The sequence below is a fragment of the Planococcus citri genome, chromosome 3, assembly GCF_950023065.1.
Source record: "Planococcus citri chromosome 3, ihPlaCitr1.1, whole genome shotgun sequence".
Lineage (NCBI taxonomy): Eukaryota > Metazoa > Arthropoda > Insecta > Hemiptera > Pseudococcidae > Planococcus > Planococcus citri.
In genome coordinates, this window is record NC_088679.1 from 52,747,305 (window position 1) to 52,768,611 (window position 21,307).

Genomic DNA, 21,307 nt, shown 5'->3' on the forward strand with positions numbered 1-21,307 from the left:
CTGCTTATACAAATACTATGTGTCCTTTTTTAATAGTTCTATAAAAATTTGCGCTGACGCTTGTAAAATATCGTTAATTAGAATTTTGTTTTAATTGCATTTCACTCAATTGGCCCTGTGCGCGTTTTGGCGTATATATCGGTGTTGAGAACTTCTAACGATGTCTCCCCAGGCGAATTTTACTCGAGCAATGAAATATTATATGTACATAGCTTAGCTAGGTAGCTAATTTTGCTACGCATTTGCGCTATTTCACCTGAGGAGTATAACGCGATCACTTTGAACTTACGAGACTAAAATAGTATAAATTAAAAGTCAAAGAGAAACGTGTGTAACGACATCGTTTATCTTATCGAAAAAAAAAGTTGCTTAGTGAATTTTTTAAAACTGATTACCCTATCGGGTGTGTTGCTTTGAATGTATCAGTTGGTCAATAGTGAATTTTTCAATGTTCGATTGCACTCGTATGTACATAGTTTTCCTGGCTTATTTTTGTTTTATTTTTTAATCAATATTTTCTCACGATTTGGAGTGATAATTATTGAATGGTTACAATTGCAGATATACCCGAAGTTTCGTATTCAACGTCGGAGGATGAAGACTTTTACGATGCACGCGAAGACGACTGTTTAGCTGATAATGACAGAAATAATTCAGGGTCCGAAGAATCCTCACCTACTTATCGCAGGTAAATGATTGTTTATGTTGCCGCGTCGATTTGACATTTTTTATTAAAAATGTAATTTAAATTCGACCACTTTCGTGGTTATGAAATTTACTCGAGATATTCAACGATAACGATAAAATAACTGATTTTATAGAACTTATCTCGAATGATAAGTAGTATAACGAAAACGAGTGAAGGTTTGTGCGGTTCAAGTTTGAAAATTTTGTTTTTCTTTAAAAGCAAAAAATGCTGCTTGCTGTTTCGTCTTGTTTTATCGTATTGTTGCGACACAAGCATTGTTTCAGTGATATGAAATTATCGTTGTTTTATTCCGGCGTATTGTATTTTTTACAAGCGGTCGAACGATTCGCGATTTTGTGATATTAATTTTCGATTATTGAACAGTAATCTCGAGTGTTGTGTCGAGGTGTTCGAAATGACGTAAGATTTTTTTAAAATTCGGTTTCGAATTAATTTTTAATTACCTATTGGTTTGCTCTTCTGCATTTTGAAGCGTTTCTTTATTGGGTACTTGCTTGTTTTTTTTTTATTTCGGTTAAAATTTCGGTGCAGTTTTTGTGTTTTTTATTTAATAAGATCATGCAAAAAATCGAGAAATCGACGAGGTTTGAATTCCAACTTTTTATCAAGTGTTTTACTTAGAAGCAAATTTACTCGTTTGGTTAAACAGGTTAAGAAGTTGAACTATTCTTCGTATCCTTAATCACATAATGAAAAATCAAGTTTGATGCTTGCTTGCTTTTTTTTGTTCATCGACCTCCTTTTTTATGTCTAAAATTAATTGAATGCTTAAAATTACGTATGTGATTTTCATTATGTTCTAAAACGTATTCGAACGAGGGAAAATGAAATACGTATTCGGTACCGATTTCTACCATTAGACGAGTAAAAATGCCTTCGTCAAATTCACTCCTGTATATCCATCTATCTAGTTGCTTTTATCGTCAGATTTTTGAAATATTTTTCGCATCTCTTTACAATATCTAGAGCACAAATTAACGTATAGGTTTTCAGTTAATGGATTTTCGCGTATCTATGTTCGTTACATTGTTTTGAACGATAACCACAACCTACCATCTGCGTAAATATAGTAGAAGTTGGTTTGGGTAATGGTTCGTATGTGGCTTTAGTGCTGTCAATAAAGCATGTTACGGTTGATCGTGCGATTTGATAGATTTTAGAAATATTTTCGACGTTACCTATACTTACTTGGGCTGAATTGAGCACTTTGGTTAGTAAGTTATGGCATTTTTTATATTTCTTACGTACGAAAATATGTTGAGGAATTTTTGTACATTTTTTATTCGATCAAATTAAATAATCTACTCGTATATCTGCGGTATCTACTCGCATATTTTCACACAAAATATTACGAATGAAATATTTTCAAAATATGTAACGATAGAAATAATGTTTACCTTTGAAATTTTTTATTGATAAAAAATTATCTCAACTTTTATTCATTCTTACAAGTCACAAGAAATTTGACGATAAGCTTCTCGTATTTTGTATTATTCGACGAGAGTGTTCTTTCCTCTTTTTGAATACGTGAAAATATTTTGGCAATCGTCAACGTGTAATTTTATGCCTAACCTTTTGCCATTAGTAAGTAATTGATAAAAGGATGAAATTTTTCGACGAATTGAATTTTATTTTAGAAGCGAGCTTTGTAACGAGTAAAAAATTATTTCTATCGCGACAAAAGAAAAATTAGATTAGGTGACATGCCAATTTGCGTGTTTTGTCGTTCATTTTTCAAACGTGCGGTTTTCATTCGTATTCTTTTTTTTTTCTACGATGCGATGGCGCTATCAATCGAATGGTGAATTGTCTTTTAGACCAGTGGGACGTAAAATTTATTCGTACGATGGAATTTAAAATTTGGAAAATATTACGTATTACGTTGAATTTGAATTCTAGTTCAGATCGACTGGAAATGCCAAAGAAAGTATAAATTGAGTTACAGTATGTTTGATTGCACGATGTACGTTGAAGTAGACACGGTTTCTTTTTCTACAAAAAAATGGGGAATCGAAATTCTGTCTACGTTTAAAAATAAGCAGAAATTTTCGTCTATTATACGTGTGGTATATTTGTATTATTTTTATAACGACGAGTTTCGCGAGCATTTCAATTTTTGGAAGCAAGTGTAAGAATAATTGTGATTCCAAGAGCTATACTTTTAATTTCTATCAATTTTCTTACGTAGAATATTGGATTATTCCAAGGTTGATGTTGACGAAAGTTTCCGCAACGTGTCAGTTATATTCATTTCGATGACAGAGTAGGTAAACGGTAGTTGAAAAGATCATGTCAAAAACCACTTAAATTCAGGTTTTTGGCTATTGATGTTTGATTTTTTAATTTTTGGCTAATTTTCAAGAATTTTTCCATTGTAGCCACCTGTACGTACGTAATTTTCTTATGAATGAAACGAACAAATGTTGGTAATTTAGTTTAAAACCGAGACATTAATTTCGTCGGCTGAAAATTTCAAGTCTTTAAGACTATTGTTTTCTCTGCTTGTGAGAAAATTAAAATCTGCCATTATTTCAAAGTAAGAAAGCTCCTACTCGTGAAATTCTAAATAAGTGTACGTTTCTAGAATAGAGGTTTTGATGAAAACGTAAAGCTATACGTACACAGTGCTTTAGTATGCCTATTTAGTAGGTAGGTACTTATACTTACGCAGGTATATTCTAATAAGTAGGTATGCGTGCATAGTAGATGGCAAAGAGAGATTATGTCAGTTTACTGAACTAATTCCTTTCTAAACCTTATTATTGTTGTTGTTTGATTGATCTGCGAATATTTAAGATAAAACTTTATGTTTTTGTTAATTAATGGTAGATGTAATCGTCGGAAAACTACATAAGTTATGAAATGTGTGTAGTACTTATCAAAGAAGTTTTGAATTTTGAGTGATGTTGGTTTTATTCGAAAATTTACGAAAAGCTCAAAAAGTGTTCGAAGTTCAGTCGTGTTGTTTAAAACTGGAATTGCGTATTTAAAAGTTTTCTGTTGCAACAGATGGAACTTCTTTGAATGTTATTTTGTAAAAAAAAAAAGTACATAATGGAAAATCTGAAAAAAAATGTTAATCTTTATTGCAATACATTTTTTAAAATTCAAAGTGAGGTGTAGATCGTGAATTTTTATTTTTTTAAACGAAGCTTAGCCCAGCATTTGGTGTCAATTTATATAACCAAGGTACTTTGATGGGAAAATGTCTCATTTTGAAATTCGCTTTTGAAAATGTTTATTACTTTTTATCAGTTACAAAAATTAATCGAATTAAAATTATTGAAGATTTATAAACGTGCAAATTATCCTCGGTCGGCACAATTTTGCCAGATTCGACACTTCAGATTTCAATTTATTTTTCAGTTTTTTTTTTTTTTTTTTTTTTTTTTTTTGTTTAAAAGTCCAATAAGTAAGTGTGAATTACCTGAGATCTAAAAATGAGAAAAAATACATTTTTTAGGTATTCTAATTGAAACTACGTGTATTTGGAAATTAAAAATTGAAACCATTATTTGAAATTGTTGAAGAATCTTATCAAAAAATTGATGTAAAATTACGTCAGAAATGTGTGCTAAAAGCTTGAGGTTTATTGGTCAATATTCAAATTCCATTTTCCAAACTGAAAAAAAATCAAATTTCAAAATTTGGATTTTTTCTCAATAGTTGATTCGTAAAAAAAATGAAAAAATTGAAAAATAAATTATGAACGAAAATTTTTTCCAACATTTACTTTTTCAAAAAGTTTACAAAAATGGTATTTTTGAGTTGGAAAAATAAGTTTAAGAATTCTTGGTGAGAAAAAAAATAGGAAAATACTAACTTTCATGTCATATGAGCCACTTTTTGGCGAATTTCTCTCCCCTTTCTGCTTCTACTAGTTCAGATAATGCGAGATTTGAAACAAATTTTCAAAAGAGATGTGTTTCTAAATCAATTTATATTTTTTTTTCTTTTTCGAAATTGTTCAAACAAAAATTTAGAGGTTTCCTCCAGTCACTTTGATGTTATTTCATAATAATTTTTTGCCAGGGTTTGTTTGAGCCAGATATTGAAAAAAGTTAAAATAAATAAATAAATAAAAATTAATTCACCCTTAAGTACTCACATGGAAAACTCCGAGCAAATAATTTCTCTTTCGGTTATTCCTTCTCACGAGGAAATTTGTATGTGAAAAAATTATCAAATTGAAGTAGATTCAGGTACGTAGGTTAGATTCACAAGTAATTCCCATTTCCTAATTATTATGCTTTATTTTTTATAAAAAAGTATCAATTATTTGTTTGAGAAAAAATTAATAAAAATTCAAATTATTTCTCGATGAATAATTTCAAGTAGTGTTCATTTCTCACAACTTCTATGAAATCATAGCTCGAGACTAATTGCTTCCTTTGCCATAAGCTTTTTTACTCATTTATTTTTCCTGATCTTTCATTCGGCATGTTTACCTTTTGTATGGGAGAATTAAATCCTGATGGTCCTCTCTGGTCTTCTCTACCGCCCCTCCCATGAGTGCGACCTTTTCAGTAGTCCATTCTTTTAAGGATCTTTGTAATAAAGGTATGAACGGATGTACCTATGATTATGTAAATACGAACGAATAAAGGTTTTGGCAATGTGTATCCCCAGATTCGAGATTACATACTGTATTGAAAATGGGCATAACTTATCCATCCATAAAAATAGGAACCATAAAGGTCAAAATGAATTGAAAACATCAATATTTACCATGTAAAGGCCTAATATTCTATAATATTACTCGTAAAAATTTGATTGAATCGAACACATCGTGTAGCACTCGCACTATTCGATAGGAAAAGCGCAGAAAGGGGTATTGTGTGTAATATGTACCTTGTAATAGTAGAGGAGGGGTATAAACAAACGAATTGAACGAGGTGAACCACGAACAACTGACTTCTGACATGAACTTAACTGTCGGTCAAGATAATTAGATACCTATACTTTTTGTGTATACTTGCTCGTGTTCCTAATTTCCTAGTACCAGTAATACCTTTGCAGTTTATGTATTTTTTCCGAATTACTCGTAAATTTTTCGATAAGTCGTCATCGAGCTCGAAAACAGCATCGGTGGTGCAGCGTTGGAATTTTCGCGGAAAATTGCATTTTTTTTTGTTTCATACGCTATGAGTAATTATACCTATTACCTACCTTACCTGTGAAAATTATCTACATTAAAAAATACAAAGTTCAAAAGTTATCCTACAGCTATGTACAGCAGTATATTATGGGAGTTGGTACTTCGTAGTCGTCGTATGGTCGACCTTGTTTGCAACAGCAACACCCGCGAATCTTATAACGCATGTACCGTATACGCAAACGCATTACAGACAAATGCATAGTATTTAGCTATAGCTATTTTATGCATTAAAAACGACTAACAGTGGAAATCTCAGTTTCCCGCAATTGTTTCATTAATCAGGGTCACGTAAGTTGCACGCATGAGCCCTAACTTAGTGTAAGTTGAATTTTCAGTTTTTCTAAAGTTCGCTCTCGAATTGGTTCAGGTTTATTGATCGCTTTTGTTTTGGTTTTTTCCCCCTACTTTTCGTGTCGTTTTGCGAATTACCGTTTAGTTCGTGGTGTTTTATTCGTCCGTGTACTTGTTATCAATTTAATATCGGTGTTATAAATTGTGACGGAAATTACGCGAGATTTTGACTATATTTTTCTAACGTGGTAGTTATTCGTGATCGAGTATACGAGTATAAAAAAAACTATCGTGGTTTTGCTCCCTAATTTTCATATACTATCGAGTTGGTTTGAGGTTTGTTTGAAATTGATTTTCTCATTTACCTACTTCATCGGAGCACGTTTCAGGAAGTTTACGTATTCTTCGAGCTTTGCTCTAACGTCTTTGATTGTTTTGTCTTTGACGCATCGTCGTCGTCGCTGTAATTAAGCCGAATATCTGCACCTTAGCTTTGTTATACCCGACGAAAAGGGATTTTAACCGATGAATCGAGTATTATTTTAGAATCTATAGTTATAATTTGTTGCAGTTTGCCAATTTGTACAAATTTTCGTAGAATCGTCGCCAAAATTTGATGCATTAAATGCTCAGATGAGGAAAACTCGATTCCTGGCATTAATGTTTTGTTATGAAATTTCTTCATCTTTCGAGAAATATAGTACAAAGTTGGCTACTGCCAAACTTTATAGTTAAAATTTAAAGAAATTAAACGATTATTCGATAAACAGGTGCAGTCGACTTGATTTAAACATGTAGATTTGTAGTATAAATGAGTAAATTGGTACCTGGGAATTTTCAAGTTGTAAAAGTTTATCGTGCCTATGTTTTCCACTGGGAAAATCTTCGGAATTACATTATAATTATAGCGAAATTCCTTCGTAGTTGGTCTATCATTATTATTTTGTTTTCTATTGGCGAGTAACTAATCAATAATATAGAAATTTAATGTGAAATTTTAAAATTTTTCTACTGCGTCATAAAGTGATGACCGAAGCAATGGTTATCTTTCTCCCTCTCTGTCTTTCTCCTATTACTCTGTAATCTTTTTGATTTTTAATCGCAATAATTAGAATTTCGAACACGTAATTTGAATTACTTAGTCATTACGATTTGATTTGATTCATTTTCCATTGGTGTAATCGACGTACCATGTCCGATATTTTTTCATTGCATGTGCACCAGAAGTGTAGGTAATCAAAAGTAGGAGAATAAGCCAACGCTCAATGCACTGTAGAGTAATTTGATTTTAAACTTTTTTTCAATTTTGATGTAGATGAGTGAAAAACAATCCGTGAAATAACTCAGAAAAAATGTGTTGGGAATTTTAGTCATTTAAATCGGTATTTATTGTGTCGCTTCCCCTACTTCTGCCTCCTTTCTCCTACAGAACTGAAAATTTCTCAAGCGAAGGAAGGGAGAAAGTCGAATGTTGATTTGAAGAGCTCAAAAACTGAAGCTGAAAATTTCAAATATTGATAAAATTCGAAAGAATAGAGAAGAAGCTGAACCCTATCCTCTTCCACGTCTGGTTTTCTATTGCTATGAATCTCATTTGCTGACCAATGTGTAAATTTGCTTGTACCTACTTAAAAAAAAAAAAAAATGCCATTATTTATGAACGAAAATGTGGTGTTAATTAATCGTTGGGTATTGCTTCTTTTGATCAGTTTTGCTTTTCATGCGTTACTTTTTTCCTGATTAGCTTTTTTACCTCTTTCAAAAATATATTATTGCATCTAATATGTTTATTATAATTTCAAAATGTTATTTTTACGAGTATTCTAGTCATTTTTACTCATTACTTATCTCGATTCCTGAACTTGCCATATCTTTTTGTATTTTCGCTACGAATTTTTCTAATTTCACATGTGAACTTCACGTTTGGCAAAATGGTGCTAAACTGTTGAAAGTGGTTATCAGTGCAAACAAGAAAGAGGATTTTTTTTCAGTCAGATAGGCTATCCGACATGCAACCGAATTACTAGATTTTCTGCGGTAGAAAATTTTTCGGAAGTGACCGTGAAAAATTTAGGAGTAAATTTCTAAAAAGTTCGTGTTAACCTTTTCTTATCGCGATGAAAGGTTTTCAAGCTTTTTAAGGTTATAGTGCTTTTAGAAGTCGGTTCGTATCGATCAGATTATTACAGCTAGGGTAAAGAAATGTTACCAAGTTTAATGAGAAGTTTAAGAAGTAATGGGTCTTCAAGGAATAAATTCTTAATGAAGTAGTGGGTGCGGTGCTTCACGTACAAATTTCATTTTGTTTGCTCGGCTTTTATCCAATATTGAAACGTGGGCTGTTTCGAGTATTGTTTTAGAGACCTATCTATTTTTTATGAAGTCTATTCTTCAATGCTGTGAAATTTTCTTTCTGTGTAGGTACTTCCGAATTATTCGGTTTGGTTTGAATTTTGTGAGTTTATATTTTGGGGCCTGGGGGATTGTTTTATTCGTCAGTTGACGAGATTGTTGACACTTTTTGAAAAAGTTTTGCTAGTCAGGGATTTTAAAGATTTGTGTTTCAGATGCATAGTAATTTCATTATAGAAATAGAAAATAATTTATATTTTTAAATCTCAATGGAAACGTATAGAATGTGATTTAAAAAAAATCATTTATTGATTTATTTATTTGTTTAAAAAAACTGGCACGTAAATTTGACATTGGTAGAAATTCCAATTTCTGCAATTTTTTTGAAAATACATTCTACGTATTTTGTATTTTTTTTTACAATTGAAATTTCGTCGTTTGAAATTGACTCGATAGAGAGAAGTTTTGTTCAAATGAGATGCTTATAATTTTGTCTGAATTTTTCAAACGTGATCTGCACTTCTACATATTTTTATCCTTATTTAAAATTCGCGAGGAGTTCTCTACTAGGAATGAAAATAATTTAGAAACACTTGAAGTTACGTGAATAAAATTTGCCTAATCCGTTTGCTGCTTTTATCCATAGTTAGGATGCTTGTTCCTACGTGTGGACCTAACATTTTACGTTGCATTAGTTTATATGTAATTTAGAGTTAATTTCATTATGTGAAATACGAGTCGTGCATGAAGATTTCAATTTAGCTTGCATTGTTTGTCAAAAATTCGTTCATGAACTTGGATTGAGTACCTAATTTGATTTGTTTAAATGGAATCAAAAGTTTTGAGAAGCTAGCTTGTAATGTAGGTAACTGATGACCGCAGAAATTCGATTTGGTAAAAAAAGTCCCATACGATCGTTTATTATTTCAAACAGTGATAATTATCACGAATCATTGATAAATGATAACTAATGAATAATGAAACACGTGGCATTTAACGATGTTGGTTTTCACATTGTTGGCAAAATTTAGCGATTATTTTGTTCGAAAGATCGTTCTTTTAATAACTAGATTATGAGACGGATACTCAACTATATTGTACAATGTATAGCCAGTGCGAAAATTGGCATTCTTTTTGAAGTCGATTTTATTTCATGCTGGCTTTTTATTGCCTCTTCGTTTATACATCGGCTATTTTTCATTTAATATGGCTGAAAATACGATGAGATTTTTAACCAAGCGTAACATTATTGCCAATTCGGTGAGGAAATAATTTCTAAAAGATGTTTACTGCGGCGCGAAAAAAGAACGAATAATGTTGTTATTTCGCTGAAAGCTTTTCAGCCTCTTGAAATTTGGCGTCAGGCAAAAATATCTAATCGTATTTGAAATTCATGTTCAATTGTTACTATATAGTATTTGAGGTGTGGTGTGGTCATTTCTTCGATCCTTGTTCACAAAAATGATTTCGGTGACATTTTCATTCGCAAAAGGGATGCAAAATGAAGCATCTGCCTTGTTGAACTTACTATTAGGAAATATTTGGTAACACTGCCTATTGAAATTTCACCTCTGCGAATTTTTTCCTAAGTTTAACTCAATTTTATAGTTGGCTAATTTGAACATTTTTTCCCCGGAAGCTATTTACTTAGGTAATGATTATGAAATTTGCCAAAATTTGAAAAATCAACTTGGCTTCTAAAAATTTAGTTTCAGGGATGTGTATTTTGAAAGCTTCAAAAGATCTCTTCATGTGTATTTTTTTGGGACTACAATTATTCAGACTTGAAATTATCATTGTACTGAACTAAAAAAAATGCACAAAAAAAAAACATTTTTTAATCATCAACTGAAATTTGATGAAATTTTTCCTTACTAAACTTGAACCAGGTCCAAGTTGAAAACAGATCTCGAGATTGAATCAAAGCTAATAAAACGCTCATCAAAATTCGATTTGAAAAACAGAGTTTTTTGTTGAATTTTTTAATGAGCAGCTAGCGAATTTCACCAGTGTGTCTACAGGTAGTGAAAATAGTAAAAAGGCAGTGATTTTGAAAGTCGGTAGTAAAAGTTGTAAAAATGTGATTTTCAGCGATTTTGCTTGAATTGAAAGGTATAGTAAATGGAAAATCCAGTTGACTGATAATTTGATTCATTTGAACAGTTCTTAATAAAATTTTATGGAAACTTGGAATTTCCAAACAAAACTCTGGAGGCTTCAAAACGGCTTAAAACAATTTCTAGTCGACTATTGTTCTTGAAAATTTCCCCGAATGCATTTTCTCAGATGAAAAAATCTCGAATTGCCATTTTTCCAAATAAATGATGAATTTCACGAATGAAAAAATTCTCAAAAAATCGACGACTCTTCTCTCTCCTCCTTCCTATGAAAAGCCTGTCTGCCAAAATGGACGAGAAAATCTTGCTTTTTTTTGAGAATATTAATGTCTACTTGTTTGTCAAAATATACAAAAAAATTCTGTTTTTTCCCAAAATTGCCCTCCTCAAGTTTCTTTGTTTTGGTCAAAATCGTAAAAAAGATCTTTTTGCCAATTTGTCGTTGTCTCCAAACAAAAAAAAAAAAAAAATCAATTTTTTTGTGGGAGGGGAAAGGGGGGTTAAAAAATGTTGAAAGGTAGTGATTTTTGGCCATCAAATTTCTGTTGTAGACCTCGTTCACGTTCTACAACTTTAGTTCCCTATAGTTTTACTGTGATTTGACAAAAACACTTTCGATTTTCCCAAGCTTTTCTGAACTTTGGTTAAATGTTCTGGAGATTTCTGATTCACAAAAATGTTAATTACTTTGTTCATTTATATAACAATAAGGCATTTGAGCAATCATACATTTTTTTCTGTGTGAGATATACTAGACATATCCGGTTCGTTTTTTGGTATACCTACCTAAATATACAAGTACATACCCATCTTTAAGGAGCTTAATTTTTCTGAAAATAAACCTTACTTCTTCATACATAACCATACAATATTATAGTGAAAAGAATTGAATTTCTCGAGCATTGAAAATATGCTTTTAAAAATTGTTTCCACAGGACTTTTGTTTTCATTGCATTTTGGTAAAATTTTGTACGTGAGTAGATAACACTTTATAAATTTTCGCAGATTTTGAGACTACGAGGCTACACGTTCTAAGTACAAACCATAACATTACCCCTAATGGTTTCCTCATCACGCCCTGCTTACATTCTTCACTAATGACCTTTCGGTGTTGCTCTTTGTCTCGTACACGAAATTTACGTACGTCCAAAAATTATGGGTGTAATTTTATAAAGGTCTTTGTATTTATTACCCACAATGGTAGTTACGTCGTCGTGTGAAATTTGCGCTTTATTGCGAGACATTTTCGAGATGATTTCTCGTTTCATTTGTGATGCTGGTACGAGAAAACATCGCCGTGTACGTGCTGCAGCGACGAAGAGAGGATTTCATTTTGATCGAAAATCTGCTAGATTTAGCGGCATGCGTAGAGCTTCCGGCGCTGATGCTGTAATAGGTTTTAAATCCTTGAAATTGCTTCGTAAATCCTGTAACGTTATGTTTGTTTCATTTCGCTGGTAGGAAAATTTTTGCCTGCTTTCTTGCCTTCTCCTTTGCCCCTTATATGAAGAAGGGTTATTGCAAGTAGATACTGTTACGACCATGTACGTAGAACTATACGTTCTATTTTTCCCCGCGTACCGTACGTCTACTCTACGTTCATTTCATATATATATATATAATCCTAAATACCAGCAGTATAAACTTTTACAACTTGCGGAAACTTGTTGGGAAAATGGTTGACGCCTACGTTGAGAATTTTCTCGCTGATGGCGACGTAAATTACAACGAGAAAAGTGTCTATCTACGAGCCTATGTTTTTAATTTCATTATAGTGAATCGTCGCTCGATACGATACGTTTACATGGTGGAGAAAAAAATCCCGATCGTGTTATGCAGCTGATGTAGAAAATTACGATTACGATGATGATGATGATGATGGTGATAATAATGATGATGTTTTGATATCGTTTCACGAAGAGTCGTTCGAGGTTGTGGTAGCTGCGACGACGCGACGCGACCAGACGTTCGAAGCGTGTAACACGCGAATAAGAATATTTAGTGATCGCTGTGACAGTCGGTGTTACAGCGTGCGATTCTGCGTTGACGTTAAATTTATAATTTCTCTCTCATTTGGCGAATATTTTACGTCGGTATGACGTCGCTGTTCGTGTGTTATCGTGCCGAATAAATTATACGTACACGAAAAAAAAAAAAGGTTGCAATTGAATATTCGAATATGATGCGAATATTGAAGTGGTCTTCGTTCAAAGAAAGCGAGCCAGCGGCTACGTCATCCAAGGAAACCAACCAGCCTGGTAGTGATAAAGATTCTAATCAAGATGAAAGGTAATTATCGAGTGCAAATGTTTCAGTTGACTTCGATCAGTGTTTTTACGTACTTTTGTTTTTTGAAACTGATTTTATGCATTATTTTCAGTCTTTTTTTTGATTTTTTTGATTTTTAATTTTGATATTTTGTGTGTAAATTTGTATTTTGAATTATTGTTGTTCATCAATTTAGATTTTCAAAATTTTGTTACAAATGTATCTAATGAAAAAGCAGTCAGAAGTGTGTACTTCTTAATAATAGGCTCTTGAAAACGAGATAATTACTTGTACAGTACATACTACAGTTCACATGTTGAGATTTCCAAAAAATTGGCCAATTTTGAAAGTTGAAAGGGGCAATCTGATTGATGAAGTTCATGAAAATTATATTTTTTGAGCATGATGCTTGAGTTTTTCGAGACTTTTATGTACAAGAGACTAAGAATAGATTTTGAGAAAAAAATATCGAAATTCAGAACTTCAGAAGATGGTTAAAAAATATGGTTAAAAAATAGACAGTACGTCTAAAAATTGGTAAATTTTGCTTCAACATTTTTTTCGACTAAAAATTGAAAAAGTCATCAATTTTTGAACATTTTTCGTCAATTTTGAGCTCTGAATAATAGAATCCAGAAAATTTCAATTTTTCAGAAAATTTTAAAATTAAATTTTCTCTAGTTTTGTAGTACATTAATTCTGGGTTTAATTTTTGAAGAACAATACGAAAAATTTTCTCTAAACAGAATGGCTTATTTTCAAAATTGAATATATAAGAAGCTACAGACGATGAAGTTATTTAAATTCGTGGTTCACTTGAAAGTCATCCTTTTATGCACAAGTGGCAAAGTTTCATTTTCTTTCGAGCTATCAGTTGTGAGAATTCCCGCACGGTATTGTGAAATTTAATATTTGATTACTTTCGAAAATTTTGCTCCTCTACAAACTCACTGTGAAGTTTATCACTGATACAGGTTTCTTCCTAACAAGCAGAATTATGTACGCGAAGTGTGGTCGTCTCAATTTACCTACAATGAATACTCCAAACCAATTGGATCCTTTTCAAAGCACAGGGAATCTTGTAACTTTTCGAGAAATCTTCTTGTATACTTAGTTAGGTATTCGTATTGTACTAACGTTGTAATTCGTCGAGCTTGTAAATTGGATACTTCATTCGAATGTTTGGCTTTGAAATTTTTAGCCTTTATGCTACGGTGGTTTTCATGATAATAGCTATTCCACTTTTGGCATTCCATCGATTTTAAATTAAATTGAAAGCTTTGTACATAGTTGAAGTGCAATTTCAAAGGACCGAGTAAATATCGAGGTTTTAGTAACCTGATCTCTTTATTTCGTAAAGAATGTTTCTCGTTTGCATTATTATTGGTATAGGTATACTTGACTAATGCTGTTAGAGAAATTACAAGATGTCCTTCGAGGAGTCAATATTGTGGATGGATTTCAAGGTGTAATGTAGGTATATTTTGTATGAAAATTTTGCGCCTTTCTTTCACATTGTCCGGTCTGTGGTTAGGTCTGGTTTTCATCGAATACCTATATGCTCGAGAAGATGAAAGCGAAACATCAAAGGAAAAGAATTTTATATTAATTTTTGGAAATTTACATTTATTTTGAGCTAGAAAATAACGTGAAGTTTTGTCAAAGTGGGGTTTATTTGGAAATATTTCAAAGTGTTTGAAGTACCTACACCAAGGTGACGAATTAGTTTCGAATCTCTGTGTTCCTATATTTTTAAAGTAGAAATGCCGGTGAAAAAGATAGGTGTAGGCATGATTGAATATCCCTAAAGAAATGGAAAAATACCTACAACAAAGTTGGTGGAAATTTTTCAAAATTAGAAAACTTTGGAGCATTTTTATTAATTTTACGAACCTAAGTTTTCAATCTTTTTTCGTTCCGAAGGTATTTGTATTTTGAGAACGGAAAATTTTTAGACAGGGGTACGAATTTGTGAAGAGTAAGTGAATCAGCGTAATTTTGCTTTCATCTTCTGTCATCCTCATAAAAATAAATCAGTGGAATCTAGGGTCATTTTCTAAAAAAGTAATAATAAAAATTGAACCTCTTCAATTGAATTGGAAAGCTCAATACCTTTCACATTGATTCTGATCATAGTTACTCGGGCTCTTCGGACTGAATAACTTCCTTTGCTTCCCCTCTCTGCGACCCTGTATTGGCAAGTGGTTATAATTTTAGAAATTTTTGAATGGCTCAAAATTCACAATTTTTTGGTTTATTTTTAGGTTGAAAATCATTGGTTCGTTTTCGAAAATTCGCGTATTTTCTTAAAATTATTCTAATGTGTGATGTTATTTATTTGCAACGTGAAATTCTGTTTGAGGTCAATGTTTCTAAAAAAGGCGTTATGTGATTTTTGGGCTCTAAAAATTGTTCATAAATGGATTTCAATCAGAGTATTCGCTCATCAGCTGGCATATTTGCGGGTGATTTGAATCATGAATTCGCAAAAAAATGTTCAAATTAGACCTATGTGAAAGTGATGAAAAAATCATAGAAATTTCCAACCAGCTTATATTATGGCATCACATCGAATAAATCAAACATAGGTAACTAGATTATTGCGAATTTAACTCGCACTGTTCAATGCGCACGCAGCTTTCCAACTAGTTAACGTGAAGTTATACCACGAGACCTTTTTTTATTGGCATATGATTACTTATTACCATTGCAAATCGTACCTACTTGGAGTGGTGAAGGTTGTCATGTCACGATAGGGAGTATTTCTTTCATGAATACTATTTGTGGTTAATGGATGCTGTGAATTTAATAATCAACATAGGGCTAGGCTTTTATGGCCATGGATCTTTACGTTTCTGTTATTTTTCAAATTGGTTGATTATTTACGTTTTCGTACGGTTCTTTGTCACCTTTGAGCTTAGTTTCTGCTATTGATAACACCGTTACGATGTTTTATTGTGACCTCAATTAATACGAGTTGATTTTTCGTTTACCTATTACGTTTCAATTGAAGAAATTTATATTTTATGAATTTTTGTGACGATAGACTTCTCCAGAAAAATGTGTTTTTCACGAATCGAGATAATCGAGGATGTATTTAGCTGTACATTTTTTATTGTTTTCTGATTCGATGACACCTAGTATCAAGCTTTACTTCGTTCATTTTTCAAAATTTTCTTGACACAGATAAAAATTGGCCATTTCATGATCGATTGAATGAATCATATTATTATTATAATGGATAATTCCATCTTTTTTTTTCATGTGCAGATAAGTAGAAGTACGCTGAAATTTTCTATCCGAAAATCTATCTTTGGCTCGAGAAAACCTCTCCATTTTTCGATCGAAAATAAAATCACGTTACACTGACTAAATCATCAATACAGATGTACCTAAATTGAATTAAAAAATAATCCACTCGAAAAAAAAATTACCAATTTCTATTTCGGAGCTCTGATTTGAATCGCATTACCGACCAATGTATAATTAAATTTTGCACGGAAAAACACTCAGTCCGACGAATTCGCGAGCTGCGACAGTAAAAGCAAAACCAATGGGACAGGAAACATAGGTATATACCTAATATTTTCACGGTAGTGTACCGTTGATGAAGCGCCGAAAGAAGAAATCACCGTTAATAGGCCTAACTAATGGCATATAAATAAACGCGAAATGTCGATGTCGCTCGCTAGAGAATTTTACGACGATGAAAACATCGAAGGTACTCGGAGAAAATATACGCATTACGCATTAAACCAATTGAGATTTTTTTCTAATCCAATTATCGTCGGTGTGACTCGTTATATACGTGACTTTCCTTCATTTTAACGTCATTATACCATATACCTTTCTGGCGTTTCAAAAGTTTGGCCTCGTGTAAAACTTTTCAAAGAAATGTTGACAATGGTATACCTTTTTTCTTCTTCTGATGTCCTTATGCCACACAAAAGTGAAAAATGTCGCGTAAAAATAATTTGACGTGAGTTTGTTATATATATGTGCGTGTACAAGTATTACGTTCCTGCGTAAATTCGAGCCGAAAAAATATTTTCGATACTAGAGTTGCAACCATATACCTAGAGCTATAGGTATACTCGCATATGTGATATCGATGATAAAGTAATTTTGCAAGCGCAAGGTAAAAAATAATTTTATATTTTATTCGAATGTACGTTGAAAGCTATACCTATGCGTGGATATTGAATTGTATCGAATAGAAACGAGAAAGCTTTTTATGTTTACACAAGGTGTCCCAAAAGGCTCGTGGGTTGTCGAAAATTGGTAGTTGTAGTAGATTTTAAATAAATAAACAGAGTGAAATGATTTTCAACGAATGTGAAGAATTTCCTGCAATTGTACTTTAAAATGAACTGTCGAATCGGTAAATCTGTGAAAGTTTGAATTTTACTTCATTTTTTGTGAAAAAAACCTCATTTTCCTCCTCCATTGGAATGTAGACTGTAGTTGATATTAAAAGGATCTGAAAAATTGATAAAATTGGTCTGGAAAACCAGGAAAAGTCAGGGAAAATCATTCCTCCAAAAGAAGGGACACCGCTATTAGTGCTATTTGATTTTTAAACCTTGAAATTTTGGAAAGTTTGGCTCAAATTTGAACCAAAGCACAGAATTTTATTTGTAATCTAATCCAATTATATTATTATTAAATGTGGAAAATTTCAGCAATTGAATTTCCTCAAATAGGAAAAAAATAATTTTGGAATTGAATGTTTAAGGGGGTGGGAGGGGGCAGAAAAATTCATGAAAAATAGCGTAGTTTATTTTATCAACTAGATTGAAGATCTGTTTTTTTTTGTTTTTTTTTTATAAAGGCTGAGACCAATTTAAAAATTGGAAAGTTTTTTTTTAAAGAAAAATGATCTGTTTTGGCACATTTTTTAATCATTTTTATTCATCTTCTCATCTTACTTTTTAGTTTTTTTAATTTATTTTTTTATTTTTCCTCAATAATCCTTTAAATAATATTGTACGTAATTTCAAAAGCTCATGGGAAAAAATTTAAATTTATATTGGCATAATATAAATTTTTTACACTGTTTGAAAGTGAAAACAACAATGTACATATAAATTTCTGAAACTGGTTGTATGGTTCACAACCGGTTGCTAACGATTCTCCCAACAAACAACGCTGTCTTCGGTCGAATAAAAAATCAATAACGTACGCACGGTAATTTAAGAGGTAGAGTGAACATGCGAAATTTATCAGGTTGGAGTCCATTTTTTTAAAAAAAACTTCGCAATTACAAATGCGAGTATTTATTTTTTAATTTATTGCCGAATTTTTTTCCATCTCTTTCCTACTTTGCATCAACTGTAATTTTCGGATTTCAAATCAATGACTTTAGATCAGTTTTATGAAGAATTTCAATGGAATAACTATATATGACAAATATGCACGTGGTTTTAAATTTGAATAATAATCTTCCCACGTGGGATATTTTCTTTGCTCGAATACGAATCAGGTGGATTTTTTTTTCAAACCCTAGCTTCTCACTTTTACACTTGATAAGAGAATTTGTTCGAGTAAAAAATCTCATTATAATATTTTTTGTGCGTAAGTTGATTTTAAAGGAAGTACTTACTAGAAACTGGTTTGGAAATCCTGAACTTGTCTCTGAATTACTCGTACGTACTTTGTTGGATTCGTTGAAAAAGGCGATTTGGTGTAATTTAATGAAAATGTAGGCATTCTCTTTTCGTTCAGACTTTTTGATTAGTATAAATAATTCACAATTTTACGTTGACCCTGTGAATGTTCAGTATGGGTTGAGGAAGTCAATGACTTCCTAGTCATTTACTGTTTTATCATTTTAAAACTTTGAAAACTTCAGAAAATTTTGGGATTATTTCTTCTCCAAATTTGGAAATTTTTTGAAAATGGCGGAATAGATTTTACATTTTTATTTTCATCAGAAAATACTAGTTCAATTTTTTAAAAACTTGATACTTATCTATCTGCAATTTTGTTCGAATAAGAGAGAGACATTATTACAAATTATTACAAATATGAAACTTTTTGTTGGGGGGGGGGGTGATTTCACTAACATGGAGAAAATCAGTTTTTTTTTTTTTAAATTGAAAAATTATAGCAACACTGTATAAAGAAAATGAAACATTCTGCGTTATCTTAATTCCTTTTTCTTTTTTCAATGGCGAAAAACTTCCACACATTTTTCTTTAATTTTCATCGAACCGAGTACAGGAAATTTGAAATGGGCAACTTTAGCAACTTCAGTAGACGAAAAAACTAATTTTACCATAATTACGTAAAACCTTCACCGTAGCATGGGATACAAATTTTCAAATTTTATCCGCTAGATTTCTCCTGGGTACTTAAGGTTTAATATTATGTGTAGGTTTAGCTATACCTTTGTAATAGCTTAGCCTTAGCGGAATTCAAAGAAATGGTAATTTGCATAGCTCGACTCGACATTTAAACTGTACTGAAACGCAATACAAGAATATATTCATTCGAAAATACATAGTACCATTGTTTGAAACAGATGAAGTAGAAAAAGGTGTGGTTCAAATTGTAACTAACGGGAAAAATAGCGCGACAAAGAGCTAAATTTCGTTCGATTTGGAATATTCCAGTATTTGGCGAATGGCGATCAACGAATAGGCGAGAGAAAAAAAGCGATGACGCGGAAACGATGAAATCAATTACGAAAAGAAAAAAAATGCTTTCGACGCGACACTTCTTTATGTTTTTTTTTTTTTTTTCAAGAGTGGTTGAAGCACGAAAGCGTTAAAATTGCTGATTGAATTTTACAGGGATAAAATTTTCAAACTAGAGAAATTTTCCGCTTTTGTGGATTTCAAAGTTTCTTATTATAGGTTGAGTGTTTGTGTACCGGGTGACCAATAAGTTGTGGGTCAGGTTTGAGATTTTTTTGTGGAACGATCGTCTATGTCGAAAATTTTCAATGCAGTAAACAACAGCTTATAGCTTTCATTTTTTTTAGCTACATATATTCGATTGTTCGTTACTCCAGCTATGAAAATTTTATTTCAGAAATTGAATATCCATCGCTGATCATACGATTGTATGGTTAAAAATCTCAATCTATTATTTAATCTGTTTTGTATACCTAATTTTCCTCCTCTTGCCTTCATTAGCATACATCACGACACGTGCTGTCTCTCTATTGACGCGACGGTGCACATTTTTGATTGTTCTCTCTTCTGTACCTTATCTACCTTCAATTTTCAAAAAGGTTATGTATTGGTTTATTTGAATAATATTTTAGCTGAGGAATGGACGAAGTATAATAACATCGAAAACATTGCACAATCCGCAATCGTCAATATAAAAGATGGTAAAGAGCAGAAAATATGTAGGTAGTAGGTACCTATTGTTTGATTTGCACGCGAAAATACACATCTATCGTTGAATTAGTCGAGTAAATGGTTGATTAGTGAAAATTACACATCATGCGTTTGTCTTCGTACGTATACTTTACTAAATACAATAATATATCCTCGTAACAGGAAATACATCGTAAAATTTTATTTTCGTCGTAATACGAATATACATACGTACTCCTAGCGTACTCGTATTTTGGATTTAGATACAGCGAATCGCGCCAACGCTCAATAATTTCAGTCCTATTGGGGCTTTTTCGAGCGCTCTATTTTATTATTCGAAAGATTCCTCAAAATAGTATCATTTATTAACGTCGTATTTTATTTTAAACTTTCTCGTTATACTTGAATTTGTTTTTGTTAAATGATTCGTGGTAAACGAGAAGAACGAATATTTTAAACAAATTCAATTGCGTGTGACTAATTATGATAATTTTTCTTCCGCTGTTCTATAATTTTTACTGAAATGGTTGGCGTTGTGTGTTTATTTTTTTTGCAGGCATATGATTGCCGATTGCTCTCCAACGCTGACACCTAAAAGAAGCCCTTCCGTATCGACAAACGATGACACGGCAGCTTCTGGAAATGAAGATGGGTCCAGAAGAGAGAGTGTCATTACCAGAGAAAATATTAATAATTCGTCCGAAGTACCGTTGTTACCCGATGGATCCATCGATTTTGATGGTAAGTACGAAGAAGATGTGTACGTTTTGCATTTTTAAAGAGGGTTCAACACTGTCTATTAATATTAAATGTACTAGTCGCGATATGGTCGTCTGTCAGTTTTTGATTTTTTTTTCCTTCAATCTTGCGATGCTGAAAATTGTCAACGTTTTGTACTTCGCTCGAAAATCCTACAATTTTTATTGAAAATTCTTTAAAAATGAGTTTTTTTTCTTCGATTTACGATCAAGGTATCCACGTTTTCAGGAGGATGAGGAAAATTTGTAAAATGTTCCTAAATCTTGACAGTGCGTTTTCAAATAAATTTGGGCTTAAAATTGCAAAAAATCATTTTTTTTCAAAA

General features: G+C 32.1%; 1 protein-coding gene across 3 annotated transcripts in view; it reads left to right on the forward strand.

Annotated features, from left to right (window-relative positions):
* Positions 1-21,307, forward strand: part of LOC135840327 (oxysterol-binding protein-related protein 9) — a 45,040-nt gene that overhangs the window by 14,467 nt on the left and 9,266 nt on the right. For all 3 annotated transcript variants that reach the window (XM_065356796.1, XM_065356798.1, XM_065356797.1), the window contains 2 exons: positions 562-688; positions 20,780-20,964. In XM_065356796.1, coding sequence (XP_065212868.1) covers positions 562-688; positions 20,780-20,964 — 312 coding nt within the window. The remainder of the gene's footprint in view (positions 1-561; positions 689-20,779; positions 20,965-21,307) is intronic.